Source organism: Talpa europaea (assembly GCF_964194135.1).
Source record: "Talpa europaea genome assembly, chromosome: 5".
NCBI classification, from domain to species: Eukaryota; Metazoa; Chordata; class Mammalia; order Eulipotyphla; family Talpidae; genus Talpa; species Talpa europaea.
Window position 1 is genome coordinate 132691983 of NC_140071.1, and position 23327 is coordinate 132715309.

Below are 23327 nucleotides of genomic sequence, written 5' to 3' on the forward strand. Positions count from 1 at the left end.
TCTCATTATAAAAATTAACTTCCATAGTTTTCTATTCTTTTTTTTTCAAAGCTTCATTGATCCAAATGCAAATAAAGGCCATCATTAAATACATCTCCAAGCATTACCTATTCAGATTTCATAATCACATATCAGCCGATAGAAGCTGTTGATTACAAAGGCAACTTGAGGTTGTTGGGGGATCACCAAAGCCATTCCCTTTCCAAAAGCAAAGGCCCCTTCCACAGGCAATACTGCCCAGCAACATTTCACTACTGTCCCTCCAGTCCATTGTTTCGGATGAGCTTGGCATACTCCTTGGCTGAAGTGTAAGGGACCCGAGGCCTGGCTGGATCTTCAAAATCAACATGGAAGAGCCCAAATCGGCAGCTGTACCCCTGGAGCCACTCAAAGTTGTCCAGAAGAGACCACGCACAATACACTTTGACATTGACTTTGTCAACTTGGATTGCTGAAATGTAGAAGGGAAAAACAAAAAACAAAAACTGTCATTTCCAGGAAGCCTTCACGAGAACATAGAAAAAACACTGATGACTAGTGTGGGTCTATTTGTCCTTCAGGAGATCACAATGGAAACAAGAAAAAACCTCTCAATCCCCTTGTCAAGCTTTCTACATTAACCTAGAACAGGCTTTACTGAGAAATCAAGTTATGTACTATTCCAATTATTTGTTATTCAATTATTTTGACATTTGTTTTATTCAATAACTCATTCATTTATTCAATGCACATCTTTTCAATACCTACTGCTTTTCACACATACCTGCATTAAGCGTACACATGTCCAGGCACACACATATGCATGTGCACACACATGTACACACACATACATAGTCTCTTCCTAGTACGCAGAATTATATTCAGTAAAGACAGAGGCCTGCTTCCAAGCACAACCTCCAGATAATCAAAAAACCCACTGATAAATTGAAAGATGTGATAATGACATCTCTAAGGAAGAACCAGCACTTATTTTGTGTCTCTCTGAACAAACCGAGACATGTGTTATAATTCACTTGTTATAATTCTCTGGAAATAGAACCTCCAAAATGAAAAGGGTCAGCACACAGCTCAGGCTGTACCTATAATTTATACCGAGTAGACAATGGAAACGTTATGTCATCCACTCTGTCCCCAACAAAATTCAAAGTGGTGCTTCAGCCCCTTAGGAGACAAAGTTCTGGGCCATGTCCCCAAAAAAATGTGTATCTGCACAAACGCAATATTCTAAATAATTTCATTGTTGAGGCCCCAGAGCCCATCCATGGGCTCCATATTATAACATGACTCTCAGTAGTTTGACGCTGATTTCCATCAGTGTGGTCACAGAACTGACCTTATTCTTATTAGGATTTTAAGATGGGCAAACCTCTGAAGTTGTGTGAACCTCTGCATTGATTACTTTCTTTTTAAAAGCAGAGTAAGTAAGCCCCATCGATGGGGTACACAATATCCATTCTTAGTGTGAAAACAAAATTAAAAGTCAGGTTTGCTTTACTACATACAGATTCCTGAATAAACTGGGTGTAAATGAAGATTCATTTGATAAGTGTTAATTGTACTGAGGATTGTTTTCAATCAAAATAACTCTTCCAGCCTCAGGAAGCTGAGCCACCCCTTCATTTTTTTCTTTAGTACAAATCATATTTTTCGAGTTTCTTAAAAGAAGTGCTATACTCATATATTACAATACAAGTAGATGTTTCCAAATCTTCTTGGATTTTTTTTTTGATTATGGATAATCCATAGACTAAAGGTTCCTGACAGGTTAATTGAAGCATAACACTTCTACCTTTGTATGTAAAGCCTTCAAACTACTTTGCTTAGAAAGTACCTTATGAATGGTCTCAAAGCAGGAATTAAGCCATCCTGGATTGGTTCTGGTTAAATTAAGCATTGTTGGAAAATGAAATATATAACATTCAAGCACGTCAAACCTTAAGAAATCAGAACATTTACTAGATTCTACTTCCTCTATTTGTTCACATTGCCTTTTGTGTGGCCTCCCTTCTGTCAATTAAATCTGCAAAATAACAACTTGTTAAAATATTATTTTAGCTAAGTTCTGGGTAATTTATCTTTAAGAATGTAAATGCCCAAAGTCAAATATCAGATCAGAAAACAACAATCTCCTTTGCCTGCCTTGTAATTCCATGTGGGGTAATGAGAGAATCTGTATATTTTCTTTTCCTTTGCAGAACTACTGTCCCACAAGCAAGCCTGCCAGCAGGTGCAAAGCCAGGTAGTATCTGAAAACACACACAATCCCACCAATCATGGACAAAAGGATTGATTCCTGTGCTAAACCAAGGGATAAAAATGATGCCCTGCCTGCTTGGAAGGAACAGAAAGGAAATCGTGACAATTTCATTGTTAACTACCAGGAGTCCCACAGCAGGTACTAACTGCCCGAGTGACACTAGAGGATGTCTCTGCATTTTCACTGCAGGAACATTCAAGTAGAGAATTACCCAGTTAGGACTGAGGGGCTAGGCTACTGGAATCCATCTCACTGTGCCACCGGTGGGAAAAATGACACCTGAGCTGGAACCTGCACACTTGTTCTCCAGCCTCCTCAAGAACAGAAAGAGATCATCATCGCATTTCTTGTCACCACGATTTATGAGGTCCCAAATCTTACTAGGTTAAAAACATGTTTGTAAGTTCACCTTGTTTTTATTAACCAGAGTTGGAGGCAAAGTAAACACAGACTGACGGGCTGTGTGTGTTTACAGAGCACAGTGGGATAAAAGCGTGACCCATCACATAGTCAAAGTTTGGTTTGGGACTAAAAGGCCAATGGCAGGGGTCTCACTGTCAGCAGGAAGGCCATCAGGATGCCAGGAGCACAATATTGAAGTCTCACCAATATCTTATAGCTTTACCCAGGCTGCTCTAATTAGCAGAGCCCAGTTGTACTACACACACACACACACACACACACACATTCTCTCTCTCTCTCTCTCTCTCTCTCTCTCTCTCTCTCTCTCTCTCTCCCTCCCCACCACTAGCCAAGCAGAAATGGTGAGAACACAGTTCTCCCCTAGTTATTTCTCACTCCTGACACTAACTGCAAGTTGCAGGGATTCTCAAAAACACCCTCAGTTTCAATAATTAGAGGACATGGAATACATTGAAAATTGTTACACTTGTAGTTATGGTTTACTCCAGGAAAGGATGCATATTAACATCAACTGAAGGAAAAGACATTTAGGGCAGAGCTTCTGGGGTTTCTATTGTCTTCTTCTCTAGGATCAGAACCAAGTGTCCTTACTCATATTGACATGTGACAATATCCACTGTGTCTTCCAGACTGCAAGTCTCTCAGAATGTTCTGTGGTTTCAGCCACTTAGTCTGTGACATTTTGCCATGGTCACCCAGTAAACTAATACAGGTTGAAATGAGAGAATTTCTGTTTATTTGTTTTTTTAAAGGTTTATTTATTTATTTATACATGCTCTGGGTACAGTCAGAAGCGCGGGAGGGTGAGAGAATTCACCAGAGCCAGAGCGGGGAGCAGAACAGGCAGACAGATGGAGGACACTGCTGAGAGGAGCAGCGGGTGCGGCAGGAGAGGTCTGCGCACCATGTGGGACCCTCACCAGCGGCCAGGGATGGAACCGGCGCTGCAGAGGTTGTGGGCAGCTTTGCAGCCCAGTGCTCAACTGCTGCGCCACTGGGGAGGCCCCAGAATTTGTTTTTAATAAATCCTTTGAGTGATCTTTATACTTAGTCCAGTTTGAGACTTAATCAAGGTAAGTTTTGATAGTCCACTACAATATAGGGAACACAATTCCAATCCAGAGGCAACTCTACTGAGGTGAGATTTATAAATAATCTCCCTCAGCCCTCTCTCTGACAGTCATACCAGGGGAGATCTGTGCAAAGAGACCTGGCTCCATGCAGACCAGGTTACACACCTTGAAAAAAAGGATGATCACTGACAACAGGCAGACCCTGCATGCTGAGGAGTGTCAGAATTCCTCGCATCTCTCCCACTTCATAGTCAAAGCGTAGCCCTGTTCAGTGGATCCTATTAATCAACCATATTTAATGCATTGATTGGTGGTGTCCCCCAAAAATTATCCATTTAAAGCCTGTGAAGGTGACCATATGTGGAAAATAGGACCTGCAAATTTAGTCATGATGAGATTATCCTGGATGATGGTGATTCCAAAATGACAAGAGTCCTTATCAAAGAAGAGGAGGGAAGAGATATGCAGCCATGAAGGCAATGTGAAGCAGGACACAGCTGGAATGGTATGTGCAGGCCAAGAAATGCCAAGGCCGCCACCAGAAGCTGGTGGAGAAGCATGGGACAGATTCCCCCTCAGAGCCTCCAAAAACCCCAACCCTATTGACACCATTAACTTCAGATTTCTGGCCTCCATAATTATGAGAGAATAAAGGTATGTTGTTAAGCCACCAAATGGGTGGTGATTTGTAGCAAGAGCCACAGGGACAAATGCTCCAGGCTGTCAGAGGGGCTGCTAGGTGAGTTCCTAGTCCCAAACCACCCATGTGATCTTGTCAAGGGCTGTGAGACTCTCAAAACCTGGCCGAGCTGAAGAGAGAGCACCTTTCTGGGACACGGTTTGCCACAGATTTTCTGGCAATTGCCCCTCACACTAACTTTGAAAGTGTGTCTCTGAGTTGGATTGAAATGAACTTGAGCACGACAGTCAGAGGACAGTTTAAGCTGAATATCGGGCAGAGGCTGCCTCCCCCTTCCTTTGGAAAACTGTAAAATAAAACTACATCAAGTAGAGCTAAACACACGCAAAAAATGCACAATAAACCCTACCCCTCCCCCAGCTCCTGGTGAGCATCAGTGGCTGGGCAGCACAGTGGAGGTGCCCAAGTAACCCCAACACAGGAGACAGAATCTGCACATGGAACTTAAAAAAGAAAAAAAAAAACCATGAACCTTTGAAAAGATAATCTTTGAAAACCAAAAGCAAATTTTCTACTATTTTATAGGAAAATACCAATTAACCATAAAGAAGCTGTATAGATTCCTTAATTATTTATATTGTTCCTGACATTGAACTTGGGGGGGTAGAAAAAGCTACAAATAACAAGCTGTGGAGAAGGTTCCTCTAAAGATAATTAAATTATAAAGCTGATCTGAGGGTAGCTACTTATTCACGTCATCTTCTATAATTTCTCCATCAATATGCGGATTATAGCTTCTTCTGCTGCAATAGGGAAGTTCTCAGCAAGTGAAACTCACCCTCTGAGATGGTTTCCTTCCAACTCACTTCCCTCTTATCCTGTCTTCCTTTCTTTTCCCTGAGACTTTCTTTCCCTTCCTATGAAAGGTGGGTCAGAGCATCTTCTTCCTAGGGCTGTAATGGATATCCAATAAATGTATTACATATAAAGCTCTTGCGTAATCCCTAGTTTATAGTAAACACTCTGTCTATACTACTTGCTGTCATGTTGCCGCTGCTGTTGTGATTTCTCTGAGTCGGGAAGAACAATGAATGAAACCTGTTTTCTTTCTTCCCTCCATCTGGTTTCCAACAGCTTTTGGAGGGCATAGAGTCAGCACAAAACGCTCAGTGCTGAGATCCAGAGAAATCAGGGCATCCGGGGCAAGCACAGCACCTGGGGCAGGGCTGGTGCTCTGTGGGAACAGGTCAGTTGCGGGTCATGAAAATAAATCATTATAGACAAGAAACGGAGGGTGAGGCTGCCGGGAACTTGGGGTGCTGCTGAGGCTCCCTGGAGTTGGTGTCGCAGAGGAAGGAACAGCATTACTCAAGATTTCTGGAATCCTAACACAGTGTCCTCCCTATGGTAAACAAATTAATGTATTTTATGCTAGGAGTTGGGACTATCGTGGTGAGCAAAATAAAGAGCCTTCATTTCATGGAGCTTCACTGTCTAAGAGGAAGTCATATCTTAATCCAATTACCACCCTCAAGCTTTTAATTAAAATTTTTCCTAAGATTTTTTCCATCACTTTCCACTGGTCTGTCATTTTCTGGCATTTCCCACAGGCTTCTGCACTGTCCCAGCTGCTGCTATACTTCACCTCTGACTCCAAGTGTTTTCCAAAGAACCCTTTATTTTACCTTGGCTGCATTTCTGAGGTAGTCCTCTCAAATGCTTTCCCTTGATCTATTCACTCCGGATGCTTTTAATGCTCTGGAGTATCACTGAACTTCCTGGGGCATGATCATAAACTAGGAGGATGGTTCCTTAGAACTGGAATTCCCTTAGAGCACCATAGAGGCGTCCCAGGAAAAAACCTCTTCCATCATCTGATCGTACCCCAAGCCTGAGGTACATACTTTTGAATAACTGCCATTTCAATGTTTTAGGTCATAAGAATATTGATCTACTTGTATATAGAAATGCCCCATCTCTGGTAATGACAGCCACCTAAGAACAGGCTTTGAAGAGAATAGTTGACACCCACATCATGCTAGCAGGGTCACATAGCTCTATCCTCAGGTGGTACGAGTGGTCTGTGGGTAAACCAAATGACAGCTGCCTGTGAGGTAAAAAGAAAAATGGAGCGTTTTGCTCTAAAACTCTCTTAGGAGTTTAGAACTATAATTTGTCAAGCCATGTGTTACTTAAATGGACTAATGTCTTTATATCCTTGTTATTATCTTTCGTTCCTTCCTCACATCCAAAATACTTTACTGAGCATCAGCTATAAAAAAGTTGCCATTTTTAGCAGAATGATTCTCATATGTGGAGAGGGAATCTAATGTAGACTGGGTCCTCTAGCTTCAAGGAGTTAAGTAGAAGAGCCAAGATCACGCCTAGGTTTTCCTCTATGCAACCACTCAGCACCCTTAACTTCCGTCCCATAACATCTATACTACATGGAATTTACTATTTGTTCTATCGGCCTTGTACTATGGGCGCTAATCTCCATGAAAGCAGTAAGCACATGGCTGTTATATTCTTAATGCTCAGAATAGTGGCTGTCAAGGAGAGGGCCTTGTGTAATATTGCTAAAATGAATGACTACAAAAAAGATGTCCAGTACTGAGGATAACGTTAGCAATAGAATAGAGAAAAATAGACCATAACAATGCAAGATTGTTTTCTTGGCCAAGATGAAAAAATTCAACTCCAAATTCACCTTGTCCAAGTAAAAAGCCAGACACATCTCCTTCCAATCTGATTGACTCACTGTTCATTATGCATGCTAGGACAGTGTCCTGTGATCACTTGAAGTCAGTTACTCATATTCCTATACATACACAATAAATGCTGAATTAGTTCTATTAAATGCCCCTTAAAAAACCATTCTCAGAGGAAGAAATGCCACCTGTCTGTTGATCACAAAGGGAAACAAAGCAAGTGTTAGCATTATCCTCACCACATTACTGTGGCTAAAACACTTCAAGCACTAGCAAACAGCAGCCGCTATAATTGCCTAGAGTCGAGAGACAGAAGAAAGTGAATAACAGAGTTGAGAAAACCAATGACACCTCTTTAAAATGCTGCAGTGTACGTTTTCATATTGCTGGCACCAAGTTCAAGCCCAGGTGGGTACACCTCACCCAGACTGTCTGTCCTGGCCTATTGTGCAAGTCTCCCTAGTCTGCCTTTTAAGGACAAGGAAGGACACTGCTTGGTGATGTGACCACAAGCTGTTCAGGGAAGAGACTTTGCTCAGCACATTTCAGCTACTGAGCAAGGCTGGGCTCATTTCAGAGCGCCACATAAAATAAATAATCATGCAAAAGCAGATTCGTTCTGATAGGGCTCTGACAGCTGCTCCGAGAGGTGGGTCTTTGCAAGCCCATCTTTCAACAATGAACTGACCCAAAGATCCAGCAAAGCTCCAGACAGGACCATATGGCCTGGAATAAAAACATATTTCAAACTCTGTTTATTATGCATATCTTTCAAAGGTTCACTACTCTGTGATGAAACATTGCACCTGCAAGGCTTTAATAAGCTTCCCAAGCAAGTACAATTATAAAATCGCAGGCACCTGAAGAATTTGTCTTCTCCTACACTTAGCCGTGCACTGCCCACCAGTGACTAGTCTCATTCTTTTTAATTACATAGGTTTGCAATATTTTGTAAGCTGCCATCAATACTTATTCAGAAAATAAAACTTCTATGGATGCTAGAAAGAAGGTCATGAGGTAGCACTCCTCCTAAACTTTGGGGATCCCAATATTATAGCATGTAGAACCCACCAGTCTTCCTGTACGGAAAACAGAGCAGCTCAATCCTGTATTCCTGCAAAGAGGAGAGAATTTAGTGAATTTAGATTGAGCTTCATTCATTAGCGATGGCAGGGGTGGAGGGGCCATGAACACTTCCCTTTGCAAGTGAGCTCTGTGACACCATATCTGGTTCAAATACTTGACAGTCATTGTTCATTATTTGTTCCACAAATACCCACTGAGCAGCTATTATGTACCAGGTTCCAGGGTGGGTGTGGTGATTCGGAGATAAATAGCATATGGTTTTCTGCCCTCAGTAGTTGATGGTCTCATTGGGAAGAGAGACCCCAAATAATTGTTTTTTGAATAAAAGTATTGTATTCAATAATTTAATACAATATTCAATTGTATTCAAGAGATATGTGGAGGGACAAAGAGGGGGTGACAATTCTCCTGGGAAGTTCCACTTTCCATAGGAACAGGTATTTGAATTGAACTTTGAAAGATAAATGAGTTCTTTAGCTACTGTAAGGAGGGAAAGTATGAACCACATCAAGGTTGTAATTATGTCCATGAGTCCATTTTAATGGCCTCTCCCAAGGTCACCAGCATTGCACACAGTATGAGGCCTCGATTCTATTTCTTTCTCTGTCTTTAATCAGGACATGCATGGATAAGACATGTGTGTTTGAGACCACTCATATGATCAAATGTGTGTTTGAGATGAGTATTATCTATAGATAGGTCTATTGGGACTAGAATCTCTTTGGGTTTTTCCATAGTCTATATGATACTTGCATTTCTTTTATTTCTCTACCCAGCACAATGCACAGTAATACCTCTTAGAATTTTAAGGATGCATTTTATGTAAGATTGCTTTACCTAATCATTATGCATATGTCAGAGTGACTGAAAATTATCTAATAAGATCCTATTTTATTCTCCTTGAACCCATGATCCTACATGAACCCAACCCTACATCCTTATAGGAGGATTATATCAGATTTGACCTTCAAAATAAAAAATACAGAGCCAAAACTTAATTTAAAAACTTAATTTAAAAACTTAATTTAAGATTTTTGACTTTGAAATTATACAATAGACCTAGAGACATGCAGAAGTTACTTTAACTTCCTAGAGATACAGATGCTATCAGTAATATGCAACAAGGTAAGATTTTTGAGCAGGGATTGTTATTTCACAAGTGTATTGAGGGTACAAAAGGAAAGAAGGTAGGGATAAAAGGAGAGGGAGAGAGGAAGGCAGAGAAATAAAGGTGAAAAAAAGAGGGAAGTGGAGGAGGGAGGAAGAGAAACAAAAAGGGAGGGAGGAAGACAAGGAGGAGCATCTATTTACTATACTAAACCGTTTATCTCCAGACTCTCAACAATCATCATAAATATGCAACCAGGGCATTATCTCTCAAGTCTTTTCAGACTCAAGGACGATAGCAGATGAAAATCAAAGATGGCAGCTGATACTACCCTGGAACACAGGAAAAGTAAGAGCTAGTGTTCATTACTAAAAGCCAAGCTGTTCACACCAATCCTTAAAGAGTGATGCTCTTATTTCCATCATATGGACACAGAAATGACCTTTAAAGAAAGTAAATGTGGTCAAGGTGAGACTTTTGCCTGAGGTTATGCATTTGATAATACCTCTCAAGTGTGGTCTCCTTTGCTGACCTCTTGGAGAGCGGATTAGCCACGTAGAGACTATTCTTGAAGGACAATTACATGCACTTATTTTCATTAAGTATATTTTTCCTTTCATTCAAACAATTATTGTCTGGGTTCTAAATCACTGGGAATAAAGAAACAGGATGAATGAGATCCTGGTCCTCAAGGGGTCCTGTCGTACAAGAAAGAGAACTACCTAAAGGAGTATGATTCAGTGCAATCGAGATAGACACTGGCATCAAGGGGCTACAGAAAAGAGAAGCTCCTAACTCACTCAGGAATTGGGGAAAAAGAACATCAGATAAGGCTCTTTTAGAAGGCTTTTTTCTAGAATAATCTTGAAGGATGGACAGAAGATATGAAAGGAAAAGGCCAGAAAAAAGGACACATTCTGGAAACATCTCATTTGATGAGACACAAGTCATCAATAAAGGACAAGAGTGATCCTGGGGAAGTGTGTTAAAAGGCACCATGCTACAAAATTGGACTTTGATGCTGCAGCCAATAAGAAACCAGAAGGGAGTTTTAGGTGGATTTGTAAGCCGTTTAAATTATACATTTGAACAATCATTTACCAACAGACTGGAGCCTGAAGTTAGGACTAGGCAGGGGCGGCAAAAGCCTTATACTTAAAGAAGTCTTAATGGGATAGGAGGCAGGGGAAGGTACTAGAGATACTGTAAAGCAGAGTCAAATCTTATAGGCCAGCTACCTGCAAGGAAGAATTTAATGACTCCTAGCTTTGTAGCTGTGTTATAAGAATGAGAATTAAATAAATGAATCAGGTTGGAGGAATTACTAACAATGATCCTGAGGCTTTACAGTTTACAAGTGAAACTGACATTACTATGCTTTTTAAACAACCCTATGAGATCAGTGTTATTTTCATCCCAGATGAAAGCGCTGAGCAGACACCGATGTTCAAGTATATAAAATTTGTAAAGGAAAAAACTAGATCTTGAGCCCTTTGTAAGTCCCATTTTCTATCCACAACATCGTCTGGTACACATAAACATGATGATAGCTAAGGTATGTCACATGCCCAGACTCTCTTCTAAGTATTTTATATTTATCAAAACTCATTTAATCCTTGCAAAAACCCTTTGTGGTAGGTATTACTGTTATGTCCATTTAATAGCACAAGCAAGTGGGCCACAAAGACATACTAGCAATTAGCTACATCCGCTGGGTCAGAGTAGATAACAGTTGCCGTTTCCCCAGTAGGAGGGTCTACAGCCACAGCAAGGAGAACCAGGTTCTTGTGTCCCTCCAGAGGCCATGTCTCTTTCAGAGTCTGTGGGCTACAGAAAAATCCAGATATGACCCTCATTGTTTAAATCCATGCATGAAGGATGAGAACTATTTGCCTTCCACCCCCACCCCACACAAACACACACCAGTTCCTTGAATTTGCAGGAGAGGCTATCCAAGATCTCGTTGCTGGGCTCCTAGTATTACCTTCTGAAAGCTAGAATCAGTCCCCGTTTATCCTGTTTGAGTTTTCAGTAGGGAACCGTTTTCTGGAAGCATTAGCGCGCTGGGCTGTGCTGTCCTGGAGCAGGATAAACCACTGCAGGCTTGACTGCCCAATGCATCAGGCTGTGGAAACAGCCCCCCGGAGGGCACTGCTCACCAAAAACCCATTAGCCAATTACTCAGAGCCCGTTTAGTAAATGAGCTCTTTCTGTGTACTAATTGGAGCCTTGTAAAAGTAAACTTGCAGGGAGAAGCTAGCTCTCTCTGGCCAGATTCTCTCACAGGCGCACCTCAAAACCAGCAGACAGAAGATGTAAGATGGGGGAGCGAGACATCCACAAGCCCAAAGCCCAGGCCGCCTGCAGCCATACCCCCACTCTTCACCCACCTACTGGGTGACCCTTGAAAGTTATTCTGGCTTCAGATAACTCATCTGCGAAATGATGATCACAGGACCCATTTCATGGAATCTGGGGGTCTCCATGCCCAGCACAGAGGAACAATGTGATAAATGTTAGCTACTATTATTTACTGCCCTTGCTTAAATATGTGGAGAGGCCCTCTTAGTCCTAGAAATGTGATATACAAAAGTGAGAGAAGAATAAACTGCTCAGGTTTGAGTTAACAAATTTACTCAGAGCACCAGTAGTATCTGCTATATCCCTCATTTGGCAATTTAATAGATACTTTATTACTATGCTGTATTACTGTCACTAAGCGAGTTTTCATTTTCTACCTAAGCATTAATTATCTCATCAATTTAATTTCATGTTTCTCAAAGACATGTCCCATGTAGCTCCTGGCCCATAGTCCATCCAAACACTCAACAGATACTTGTGTACTTATTGACGTCCTTGAGTAAATTTCTGCCATCCCTGGTGAAAATCACCTGGAGTGAATCTTGGTGACTTAGGTTTACTACCATGAATATTTACTGCTTCAAGCTTGAAAGATTCCAACGAATTTAACCTCTAATTATGTTTGAATGTCAAACTGACATAGAACATAAAACAAATATTAAGAAAATAAGCCAAGGAAAGAACTTACACTACTCATGAGCTACATGTAGTATTTTAGGAAGACTTCAGAACAAAGTAGATGACTCTGTGTGCCTTGGGGTGGGTGAGGGTGGATGAAGGATAATATACACCTGAAGGTTGTGATCCTATACCTCTAAATCATACAGTGTTTCAAACTAATGCTGCCTCAATTTGCAAAAATAATAAAGTAGGCTTAACTCCACTGAAAGTGTGCAAAGGTAGCCTAAGCAATGGACCTTGAAGTTCTCCATGAATTAGATTTAATTGTCATTGTAGTGATGTAAACGCTATCAAATAATCTTATTATGTATAAAAGTGTCGGTCTATTTTAGTATAAATGAAAACAAGTTTGGTGTTAATGAAACATATTAACCCAGCAACCATTTTATAAATTTCAGTAGTTGATGGTTATTTATTGAAAATTATAGTTGTTGGGTAAATATTGAAAACATTAACTTCATTGTGTGTTAAAAGTCAATTATTGCTATTTATATCTCTCTTGACAACATAAAAATAACATGTTCATTTGTTTAAAGGAAAAACAAAAATCACATCACATCCTTTGCGAAGCATTCATAGCAGTTAAATGGAAAAGTCAAAACCAATACCTTCAGACCTGATATTCAAGCAGATGTAGGTGAAGAGTTAGAGCCTTCTATATCATTTAAATTATTCGATATTATTTCTATAGAAATAACTTTGTACTTGTAAGGGCAGGAAGGAACATGGAGCAGGTTTTCTGATCCAGCAGACCAGGTAAAGGAGGGAGAGTCCTGGAGCCCTCAGTGGCTTTTGCAGGCTTTTATTGGGATTTACCAGGTACACAGTAGGTAGGGGTGCGGGGGGCGGGTGGGAGGCTGCCGGGAGGCTGGGCTCTCCAGCGTTTTCTGGTGGTCTCTGCTGCTCTGCTCTCTCGTGCTTCTGCTGCTTCTGCTGGCATCCCGGTGACACCGCCCTTATAAACCCAGTCTCAGCCCATGTGAATCCCATCTACCTATGCCCACACCCTGTTCCAGGTGCCCGCCGTCAGGCATGCATTCAGGACCGCAGGGTTCCCTCATCTATCCTAATGGCGGGAGGGCAGAAAAGCCTGATACTTTTTACCTTACCCTACAGTACTTTAAAAAGGAGATGAAAATGCCAAAATAGTTTCCTTTTTTAGTGTGGTCATTTTCTTAATTCACAGGCAGAAGCAGAAACAATGTGAGTAGTTAATTCCCAGCTGCATGAAGATTTAAATCCATGTCTAAACACTGGACAATCAAATTACGTAGCACCACAATAGTCAGAAATAAACCCAAGACATAAATGCAGTTTATTCAACATTATTAGCACAAATAAAATTTATACCCACAGTCCTGTGCATTAAAAATAACTTTTCCTCCATCAAAGAGCAATATTTTGCTATGCCAATCAAATTAAACCACCAGAACATACAGAAAGAAATCAATTCTATAACAAACCTTATGACATTTGTCATGTTCAAGACAGGTTAATTCCAGTTCTGAACAAACTTCTCCTTCCAAGTTACTGCTTTTAGGTCTTTTGTTTTCTGTTTCTGTGTTTTTATATTTATTTTTATAGAATAACAACACTGTAAATGATTTAGTGTGTAGAATCACACCTCTTCAGATGTATGTTCCCACACCACACCCACTACCCAGGTACCCTCATCCTCCACTCCATTGAACCTATTCCCCTTCTTTACTAGGAATGTGCTATATGAAATAAAAACAAACATACTGTCCATCTAGCCATAAAATCCCTTTTCTCCCACCATACATGAATTAAAAGGTGGAAAACAAAAGCTATATTATGGACAGTTGTGTATGTGTATGTATACACACAAACAAAGAATCCTACTAGACCCAGACAAATGTATTTTAGGCAAAAACAGGACTAAAATCCTTCACCAAGAGTGAGAGTCTGGTAAGAAGTATTTGTAGAAAAAGCTCTGTCTTCTTGTTCCCTGTCAACAGCTTCAGAAACTAACTGTAAAATCTCCTCCACAATCTCAATTTTCAATGGGCTCCAACCCTAAACTCCACACAGATCTACAGATGAAAACTGATAGCCTTAAGGAGAGTCCTACTCTGAACGATAAGGGCATCATCCACATTACTTGAAACATATTCTAAATAAGTGGTCTCTGCAGCCACCATTAGCTCACATTTGAAAGACATCCTCATGACCCATCTTCTAAATCATGCACCACAATAGCCTCATCTGCAAGTTATGAGCAGGTGAACAATGCAGATGAAGCAAAAGGCAACAATCTGTGTTCCAAAGTGCATCTCCAGTGGAATGAAAGAAAGAGAAATGCATAAGGCATACATGTTAGAGAAAAAGGATTGCTTAGCAGTTACCTAGTCTAGTCTTGTAGTTACCTAGTCTAGCAGTTACCTAGTCTAGTCCATCACACGAGAGTGCGGGAGTGAAAATCTGCAAAGCAAAAAAATTCCTGACTGGCAAAGAAGAAGTCACTGTGTGGCATCAAATACTAATGAGGCATCTTAGCATTTGGTAGATACCTGGTTATTCTTCACAAAAAGAGATAGAGCTAGTGTGTCAAAATGAAGAGAGGAATTGAGTTTTTAGCTGGAAATTTTATATTCCCATTTAGTTAAACCAGTCAACTGAAAATTTAAAGTTTCTTAGTTTTCTCTTAATTTTACCATCTATATCCTAATGAATATATCAGTCATTGAGTTAGGTCAACAAATATTTATTGAGAGCTACCAAGTACTGGGCTTTTCCCCAAACAGAGAATGTCCGTGGCAGAGACTATCAATAGACAAGTACAGATATGTATACATCAGGTGGTGATGAATGATAGAAAGAAAAAGAAATCAGGGTAAGGGTTGAGATTGTCAGAAGAAACTATTTTCTATAGAATGGTCAAGGAAGATCTTGCTGATAAAATGACATTTGAGATAAGATTTACAAAAGAACAGGAACAAATCTGGAGAATATACAACGAGTGCATTGCAGACAGAGGAAACAAGTGCAAAGGATCTTAGGTGCAAGCATTTTTGACATGTACAAGGAACAATAAGGCCAGGCTAGATTTGAATGAGCAGGGGTCAAGTTGTATTGCATGAGTGTGAGAATAAGTGAGAACCAGGATTAGAGAGGGGGCTTGTAGGCCACAGCAAGCGTGCTGGGTCTAAGTAAGATGGAAAGCCATTAGAGTGTTTTGAGCAAAGAAGCGACATAATCTGACAAGGCTGATGTTTGAAGCAAGAGCATAGCAGTTCAGATCACTGCTGGTGATGGCACTACCACTTACCCACAGAGCTGGCTTCAAGTCCTGAGATCATGACCATCATCACCCACTGCAATCACCACCACTGATTTCACCCAATCCGGCAGATAAGAGCAGGAAGGGAAGAGAGGTTGTCTAATTGAATTCAAAGAGTATCAAGTAACTCTTCTTCTAGAACTTTTCCACTATTCTCTTCTGTAACACTGAGAAGAACCAAATGTCCTCCCCACCTCTGCTAAACCAGGGACTGTTGATGTTTTCTAGTAAGAAGGGTTAAGCTAAACACTACACATGACAAGGAATGGACCCTCAATGGGTGGGGGCAGACAAGACAAAGAAGTAAGTTGTTTTTATGGGTTGACCTGACAGCAGAAATCAGATAACCCTTCCATAAGGGCCACTTGATGAACAAGGGAACCCCACAGCCAAAGGGGTGAGTGACCTGCCAAGCATGTGGGGTGAAGGCAGCAGGAAGATATCAAAACTGACCCAGGTCTTTGGGGAGAACAAACAGTGTAGGACAAAGCTAGAGAGGGCTCTCCCATGAGCAAATCCTTAAGGGAAACTGCCACACACAGTGACAGCTAATTAGTAAAGAAAAGTGGACTAAATTCTGAGAAAACCCACCAAAAATTGCATTTAATGTGTTAAGGTGATTCTCATGATCACTCATTGAGGAATCTGCAAATATGGTTTCCCATGCACACTGTTTAAATTGTGAAAACACCCCAGTGAAAACTTTCTACATTAAAAAAAGTCATCTTAAGAGACTGATAAAAAAGGGCTTATATATATTCTCTTTGCACAGAATTAAATTCAAAACAGTTCATCAGAGAAAGTTTCAATAGTTCTTTGATAAAGTCATATTCCCTTTCTCTTGGGTTTTGTTTTTTAATTTTTGAAATTTGGAAAAATTATCACTTTCAAAAATTGGCTATTTTTAAATCATAAATATGAATAATCTAAGAAAGATCCTGGTCTGTAGAGAGAGCATTGGAATGATTCTACCTTTCTAAGTGTGATCGATGAAACAGGCACTTCAATTTTCAGAGATTTTATCCTCATGAAGAAGATGGATACAGAAAGTGTTCACAGTTCTCTGGGGAGGATACTCCCAATATCCTCTACCTCTCTCCTTTTATTAATGCAAAGCTGGAATCCACCTGGGGACTCTTCCTGGGCATCTGCTGACTTTTACTGCTCATCAACCACTGGTAAGAACAACTATGTTCTGGAGAACTCACACTGGCCTCACTCAGGGCACATAGTCTGGATGGGACAGACACCATCCTCTGACTCCAGGTGTTGACGCCAAAGATATTTCTGGTCAATCATTTTTTTCCAAAATTGAAGTCAAAGTGATCGGGTCAAGGCTGAATCCTGGCTCAAGTTGTCTTACCAGAGCTCAAGCCAAGCACTGCTATTGCCCTCCCTCTGATCTTGGACATAAGCCTGGATCTACCCACAATCACCACAGAGACTGAATCTGGGAGTTGAAGAAAACCCACAGAAAAGCAAACCCAGACCTAGAGAAGAAATAAATCTCTTTAAACCCATGAGCCCAATTAATTTGAAGAACTATCCTTGAACCTTTTACCTCCCTTAGGCAAATAAATTCCCTGACATTTGTTAAGATTTTTTCAGTTGAAACCAGTTTCAATTAAGTTCTTGTAACTGAAAGAAATGTGTCTGATGCACAAGATCTGTAAATTAAATCATTTATTCAGTTCAATAAAGAGATATACAGATATTTTATAATATATGTAGATAATGTGCCAAATAAAATATAAATCAGTATAAAAGTTTTCTAACTTTTTATTAGGATTTTATCAATCAATATATAATAAAGGTACAGTTGGAAAATTTCAATAGTCCCTTCAGGGCTTTTAAACCCTATGATGTTTAAGAGCCTTTGCATTACATAAATCAAGGTATAAATCTCTGTATAACATGGTACAGGGGACATTTGTCCTCAGAGATTAATCAATAAGCAGCTGTGTACCTTTGCCTGATATTGTAAAATGGGATGACTTTGAGACAAAGATGTTACAGTGTGGGTTTTGTAGATTAGAGTTGTAGAAATAAGGTTGTGAATTCTGAGTAAAACCAAAAAAATAAAATAAAAATCCAAAAGATGCCTTTTTGTTTTGATCCTGCCTTTGGTGCCAGTGGAGATTTCACACTGGGTAATATACATCACCGACGTGCTAATTAAGCTGTGTTTCTCACTTTAAGGTCTTTTTGTGCTTCCCTCAAAGTGATAACAAAAGGAACATCATCATTTTCCTTAGATCTGAGATCACAAAATGTCCACGAGCAATATACAGTTGTAGTGATACAATAGCCAGCAAAAAAATAAGGCTTTAAATATCACCCACCACAAAACTTGGAATATATAAAATGTGAAATTTGCAGAGCCATGACTAATGGGGTGATTTCTATTTTCCCAGCAACTGAACACCCAGTCTATGAACTGAGCACATATAATACTTAGAAAACAGTCTTAGAGGAAACTGACAGATATATAGGGTATTTTATCTTGTATTATGTGATTTGTAGAAGTAATCTCAACTGGAAGCACTTCAAAGGAAAGCATTAAACAAGTGTAAAATAACTAATCTACAAGTATTTATTAAGTGTTTATGTAGCAAGCCAAACCCAAGTTGATTGAAGAGGAAGAATATGAAATATAAGGACCTTGTTGAGAGTAACCCTCTTTCAGTTTCAGTCATCTTAACCACTAAATGGGTAATTCCCCAGCTATCTGGTTCAAAGCACAGTCTGATTCATGTCACTCTCCAGCTCAAGCACCTTCTGTGGCTCCCTACTGCCTACCAAATACATTCTGGGCCTCTCAGAAACATTCTGGTTTCACCTAGGGTCAACCTAATCTTCTAACTGTGTCTTTCAGGATACCCCCTTTGGGTAAAACAGATACAGGTTATCATTTTTACCTGAGAATGAATTCCTTCTAGAAGAGCTTTAAGAATGATGACAGTAATAATGATGAAGAAAAGAGGAGGAGGAACTGACGGAGGAGACTGATATTCCTTGACTGGTTGCAGTGTGCTACGTATTAGCCATCGTGCTAAGTATTTAATGTAGTTAATGTTCATTATAACTCATTATAACTCGGTGCACTATTTTTTATCCCCATTTTTTTCTATTGAGGTGAGATTCCACATGACATAAATTAACCCTTTTAAAGAGGACGAGCATTTAGAACATTTACTATGTTGTGTGACCACTGCCTCTATAAAGTTTCAAAATGTTTTCATTACCCCAAAAGGAACCCCCACATCCACTGAGCATTTGCTCCTCATTCTCCCCTCCTCAGGCCCTGGAAACCACCAACCTGCATTGTGTGCCTATATCATGCCCATTTTAGAAATCAGGGATTTCAGTCTTAAAGAAGGGAGCAGCTTGTCCAAATTCTCACTGTCCAGAGCAATGTCTCCTTTCTTAAAACAACTAGGCTATGAGACTTTGGAAATGCAAACATTTGAGAAGTAAATGTACCATGAATAGAGGGGTTAGAGAGAGGCTGAATGCTGTGCCCTGGGGACCTCCTCATGATGAAACAGGCCAGATCTCCTCCCACCCTGCGGAGACCACGCGCAATGGACCAAGGAGGCTTTTCTAGCAGCTCCCACTTCCCTGAGGGCCCCCACAGGCTCCTGTGTAGCGACCATTTGTGTATTACGGTCTCTCTCTCGAATACCTACTATGAGCTCAATGGACAAGAAGATTCTGCTGAATTTGCTATGCCTTTAAAACTCCTCAGAAGAGACAAAGTTCAAAACCAAATTTCTGTAAGTCTGTACATGCTCTACCAGGTGACGGGCCATCTTGTTTTTCTCTTATTGGGATCCCAGTTCCTTTGTAGAATGTAGTATCAACATTAGAAATATTCTATCTAGCAGATGGAAATAACCTACACAATAATGCGAGCAATACATCTACAGTACTACAAATATATTTTATGGTAATTGAATGAAAAATCTAGATATAATGTTTTACCTTAAATACAATTTAATTTTAATTTATATCTTGCCTCTTTTCTTATTATAAGACATCACACTTGGCTCTGGTCTAGATGAGCCCCTACAAAGGCTGTCTGACATAGAACTCTTACCCACCCCTGCTTCCTGTGTCACTCAGGCACTCCAGAGAAACAGAAACAATAGGGGAGGGTATGTGTGTGTGTACAGAGAGAGAGAGAAAGAATTACTTTTATTTTAAGGAATGAGCTCACATAATGGTGAGAACTATGGAATCCAAAATCTGCAAGACTCCTGGAGATCCAGGGAAGAGGTGGAATTACAGTTTCAGCCTGGAGGCAGAAATCCTTCTTCCTCAGAGGACCTCAGTCTTTCACTCTTGATAACTTCAACTGACTGAAAGAGTCCTGTCCACAGGAAGAAGGATAATTTGCTTATCTTTGCTTATCTGAATCTTAAGGCAAGTGTGAATGTTAATCACACTTAAAAAATAGCTTTACAACAAAATTGATCCTTTTAGACATTATGATCTAGTCAAGATAACACATAAAATCAGGCATCATACTACTTGCTTGAACTAAATTTTGCCTCCCCACCCCACCCTGCCAAATTTATATGTTGAATTTATATGAATCCACTGAGAACACACATCAGAGTCTGTCCATCTTCTATCCAAAGCCTTCCTAGTTCCTACTTCCTGCAAAACAGAAGCCATTGTCACCGCAGACCTTCCCTGCCCTTTGGGATCTGTTCACAAAATGTTCCTCTCTCCCTTAGTCATTTCTCTCTCCCTGTCCATGCTGCTTCTGCCATGCTGTGCCCCTTTCTTTTGTCAGCCAAGGCTAGAGCAAACCCCTTCCCTCCCCTGAAACTCTCCTGACTGTTACCTTTGCCTGGAAGTTTTTTCCCAAAAGTCTGCATTGTTTCCACACTTATCTCTTAGTCCATCCTCAAAAGACCTCAATAGAGTGAGACAAGTTGCAACCAGACCTTCCCCATCTCTGCTCCCATCATCTGAAGTACCCTGGCCCTGCTCTAGTCTTCGGAGGAATCCCGCAAAGTCAGTGCTGTTATTACACATATTTCATACATGAGGAAAACCAAAGAATGGATGGTTTAACTATGTTTCCCTTGCCTGTTAATCCCAAAATTCTCAGGATAGGAATTCAAGGTAACTTGAATCCCATATACCCTTAGTCACTCCACTAGATTGGCTCTTCTTTGGGGGGAAATTCAGCTTTACTGAGACACAATTTACACATACTATTGTGTAAGTTACAACAGAATGTTTTGATATACAATAATATTGAGAAATGACCACCGGAAATGCACTGTCTGGTGAACACAACACATCATGCACAGCCCATACCCCTACACTGGTGCAGCCTTCTGGCAATTACATGAAACAATATACAAAATGATTCTTTGGAGTCAATAGGGTAAATTTTATATAAATGAGTAAGACCTTTTAGGAGAGATTTAGCTTACAGAAAATGAGAGAATTAGAATTTCCTCTCCAAAATCTGTATCTCCACTGTCTCATGCTAACCATCTGGCTATGGGTAAAATGGGTGTTACATAAGTGACTGTAGCATAACATTGGAGATTAGATTTCATATGATCCAGAGCCTTTTCGAAGACACAAAAGAGTAGCATCCCCTTGTATACTTGTATACAGAGACTGCTGAACATCTTCAGTCATTCCTTGTGGTGGGGGCTAACTCTATAAGTGACACTCACATGATGAGCTGAGTCTGTGATAGTGCAAGAAATCCCATCATTAAATGAATTCTTTTCAGTTGTGGTTCTGTTATATTCCACTAGATCTTTTAAAATTGCAGCACAGAATGTTCTAGAACCCTTTCTTTTGAGAAAAAGACCTAAATCTAAATCATTAAGGTAATTTATAGACCTAAGTAATTAAAATCTAGAGGCAAACTGGCTTAAGGTAAGATTTGATCCAGCAGCTCAGGTGATCTCCATAAGGATCCAGGTTCTTTCCATCTGATTATTCTACTTCCATGACACCTGCTCTAGTTCCAAACGTCCCTCTGTGCCCCCAAAAACTCCAGACTCCTTTCTTGTGACTGTCACAGAGCTCACTTCCCTTTCTCACACCACATGACATAGACCAAGGGTGTCCTTTCATAGTACCAATGGAGAGAGGAAAATCATCTTTGCAGAAAGCCAGCAACGTCTTCTTGCATCTCTTCTCTGATATATTTACAGCCCTTTCCATACCAGAGTGTCTCAGAAATGAGTTTTTCTGGTTGACATGAACTTTTTAGGGTTCTTCTCTGAAACTCTAGTGGATTGCTAAAAGGAAACATGGGGTGATACCAGCAGAGGTAACTCTTGTTCACTTAGAAAAGGTAAAATAGGGCCTCCCCAGTGGCGCAGCGGTTGAGCGCTGGGTTGCGAAGCTGCCCACGCCCTCTGCGGCGCCGGTTCGATCCCCGGCTGCTCCCCGGCCACCGGAGGAGGGTCCCACATGGTGCGCAGACCTCTCCTGCCGCCCGCTGCTCCCCTCAGCTGTGTACTTCGGTCCTTCTGCCTGCTCTGCTCCCCGCTCTGGCTCTGGTGAATTCTCTCACCTTCCCGCACTTCTGACTGTACCCAGTGCTTGTATAACAAAACAAACAAATAAATAAAAAAAAAAAAAACATGCCTCTATTAAAAAAAAAAATTTAAAAAAAAAAAAAAGAAAAGGTAAAATACAAAACCATTAAGTTTTCATTACTTGAGGGCCTCCCTGGTGGCACAGGCAGTTGAGCGCCATGCTGTGAAGCTGTCCTCAGCCTCTGCAATGCCATTTCGATCCCAACGGCAGCTGAGATGCCCACATGGCAAGGCAGACCTCTCCTGTCTCACCCACTGCTCCCCTCAGCAGTGTATTTTGTCAGTCTGCCTGTTCTGTTCCCTGCTCTGTCTCTGGTGAATCCTCTCACCCCCCACATCTCTGGCCTGTACCCCGGTTCTTGTATAAATAAATAAATCTTTTAAAAAAGCAAAATTAAAAAACTTTTAAAAAAAAGTTTTTATCACTTGATCAGGATATGGGTATATTCACAGAGTGTCAGTTGTTGCATCCAGCCTGGCACAGGCAGTGAGAAGAGAGGGTGACAGATGTCAGTCTAGATGGGTGGTGGGAGTATAGAGAGTGGGGTGGTGGGGGAGGGGCATACATTTCATCTCCTAAAGTAGGAAATTGGCAGAGCAGGCAAATGCAACAATGGGAATGACCTGAGAGACCCATGAGTATCAAGAGTTAGGAGGCAAAACAAGAGGGGGAAGGTAGAAAGATGCAAGACACACAAAAGGTTTTGCCTACTGGACAATTTTGCCTTCACAGTGAGGCATAAGCTCCTAGGCCAGGCAGGCTACAAAACGAGAAGAGATGGACTCTGCAAAAACAAGCATACATTACAGAAATTCTCCGATGGGATGATCCTCCCGAGAATTTGGCTATGTCCTAACTAATTAGCCAAGAAGATAATTCATTTTACTCTTGAGAATCCAGTTCTCCCCGAGGGAGAAAAATATTCATGGTCTGCAAAAACAGAGTCCCAGACTACTGTGAGTGTTACTAAATACCAAACGTTCCTCCTCCTCCGGGGCTCCCGCCCAGCAAGGACAAAGCAAAGACAAATGATCTGACTTTGGGAGTATCCACTCTCCCTCACACTTCCCCTCACCCCTGTCCTTCTAATTGTCCTGTTCC

The 23327-nt window shown here is 40.7% G+C and overlaps 1 protein-coding gene across 1 annotated transcript in view; it reads right to left on the reverse strand.

Annotated features, from left to right (window-relative positions):
* Positions 1-251: 251 nt before the first annotated feature.
* Positions 252-23327, reverse strand: part of LOC311170646 (cytosolic beta-glucosidase) — a gene marked incomplete at both ends in the record, with an annotated part of 90191 nt that continues 67115 nt past the window's right edge. Inside the window, one exon of the mRNA XM_084233023.1 lies at positions 252-451. Coding sequence (XP_084089149.1) covers positions 252-451 — 200 coding nt within the window. The remainder of the gene's footprint in view (positions 452-23327) is intronic.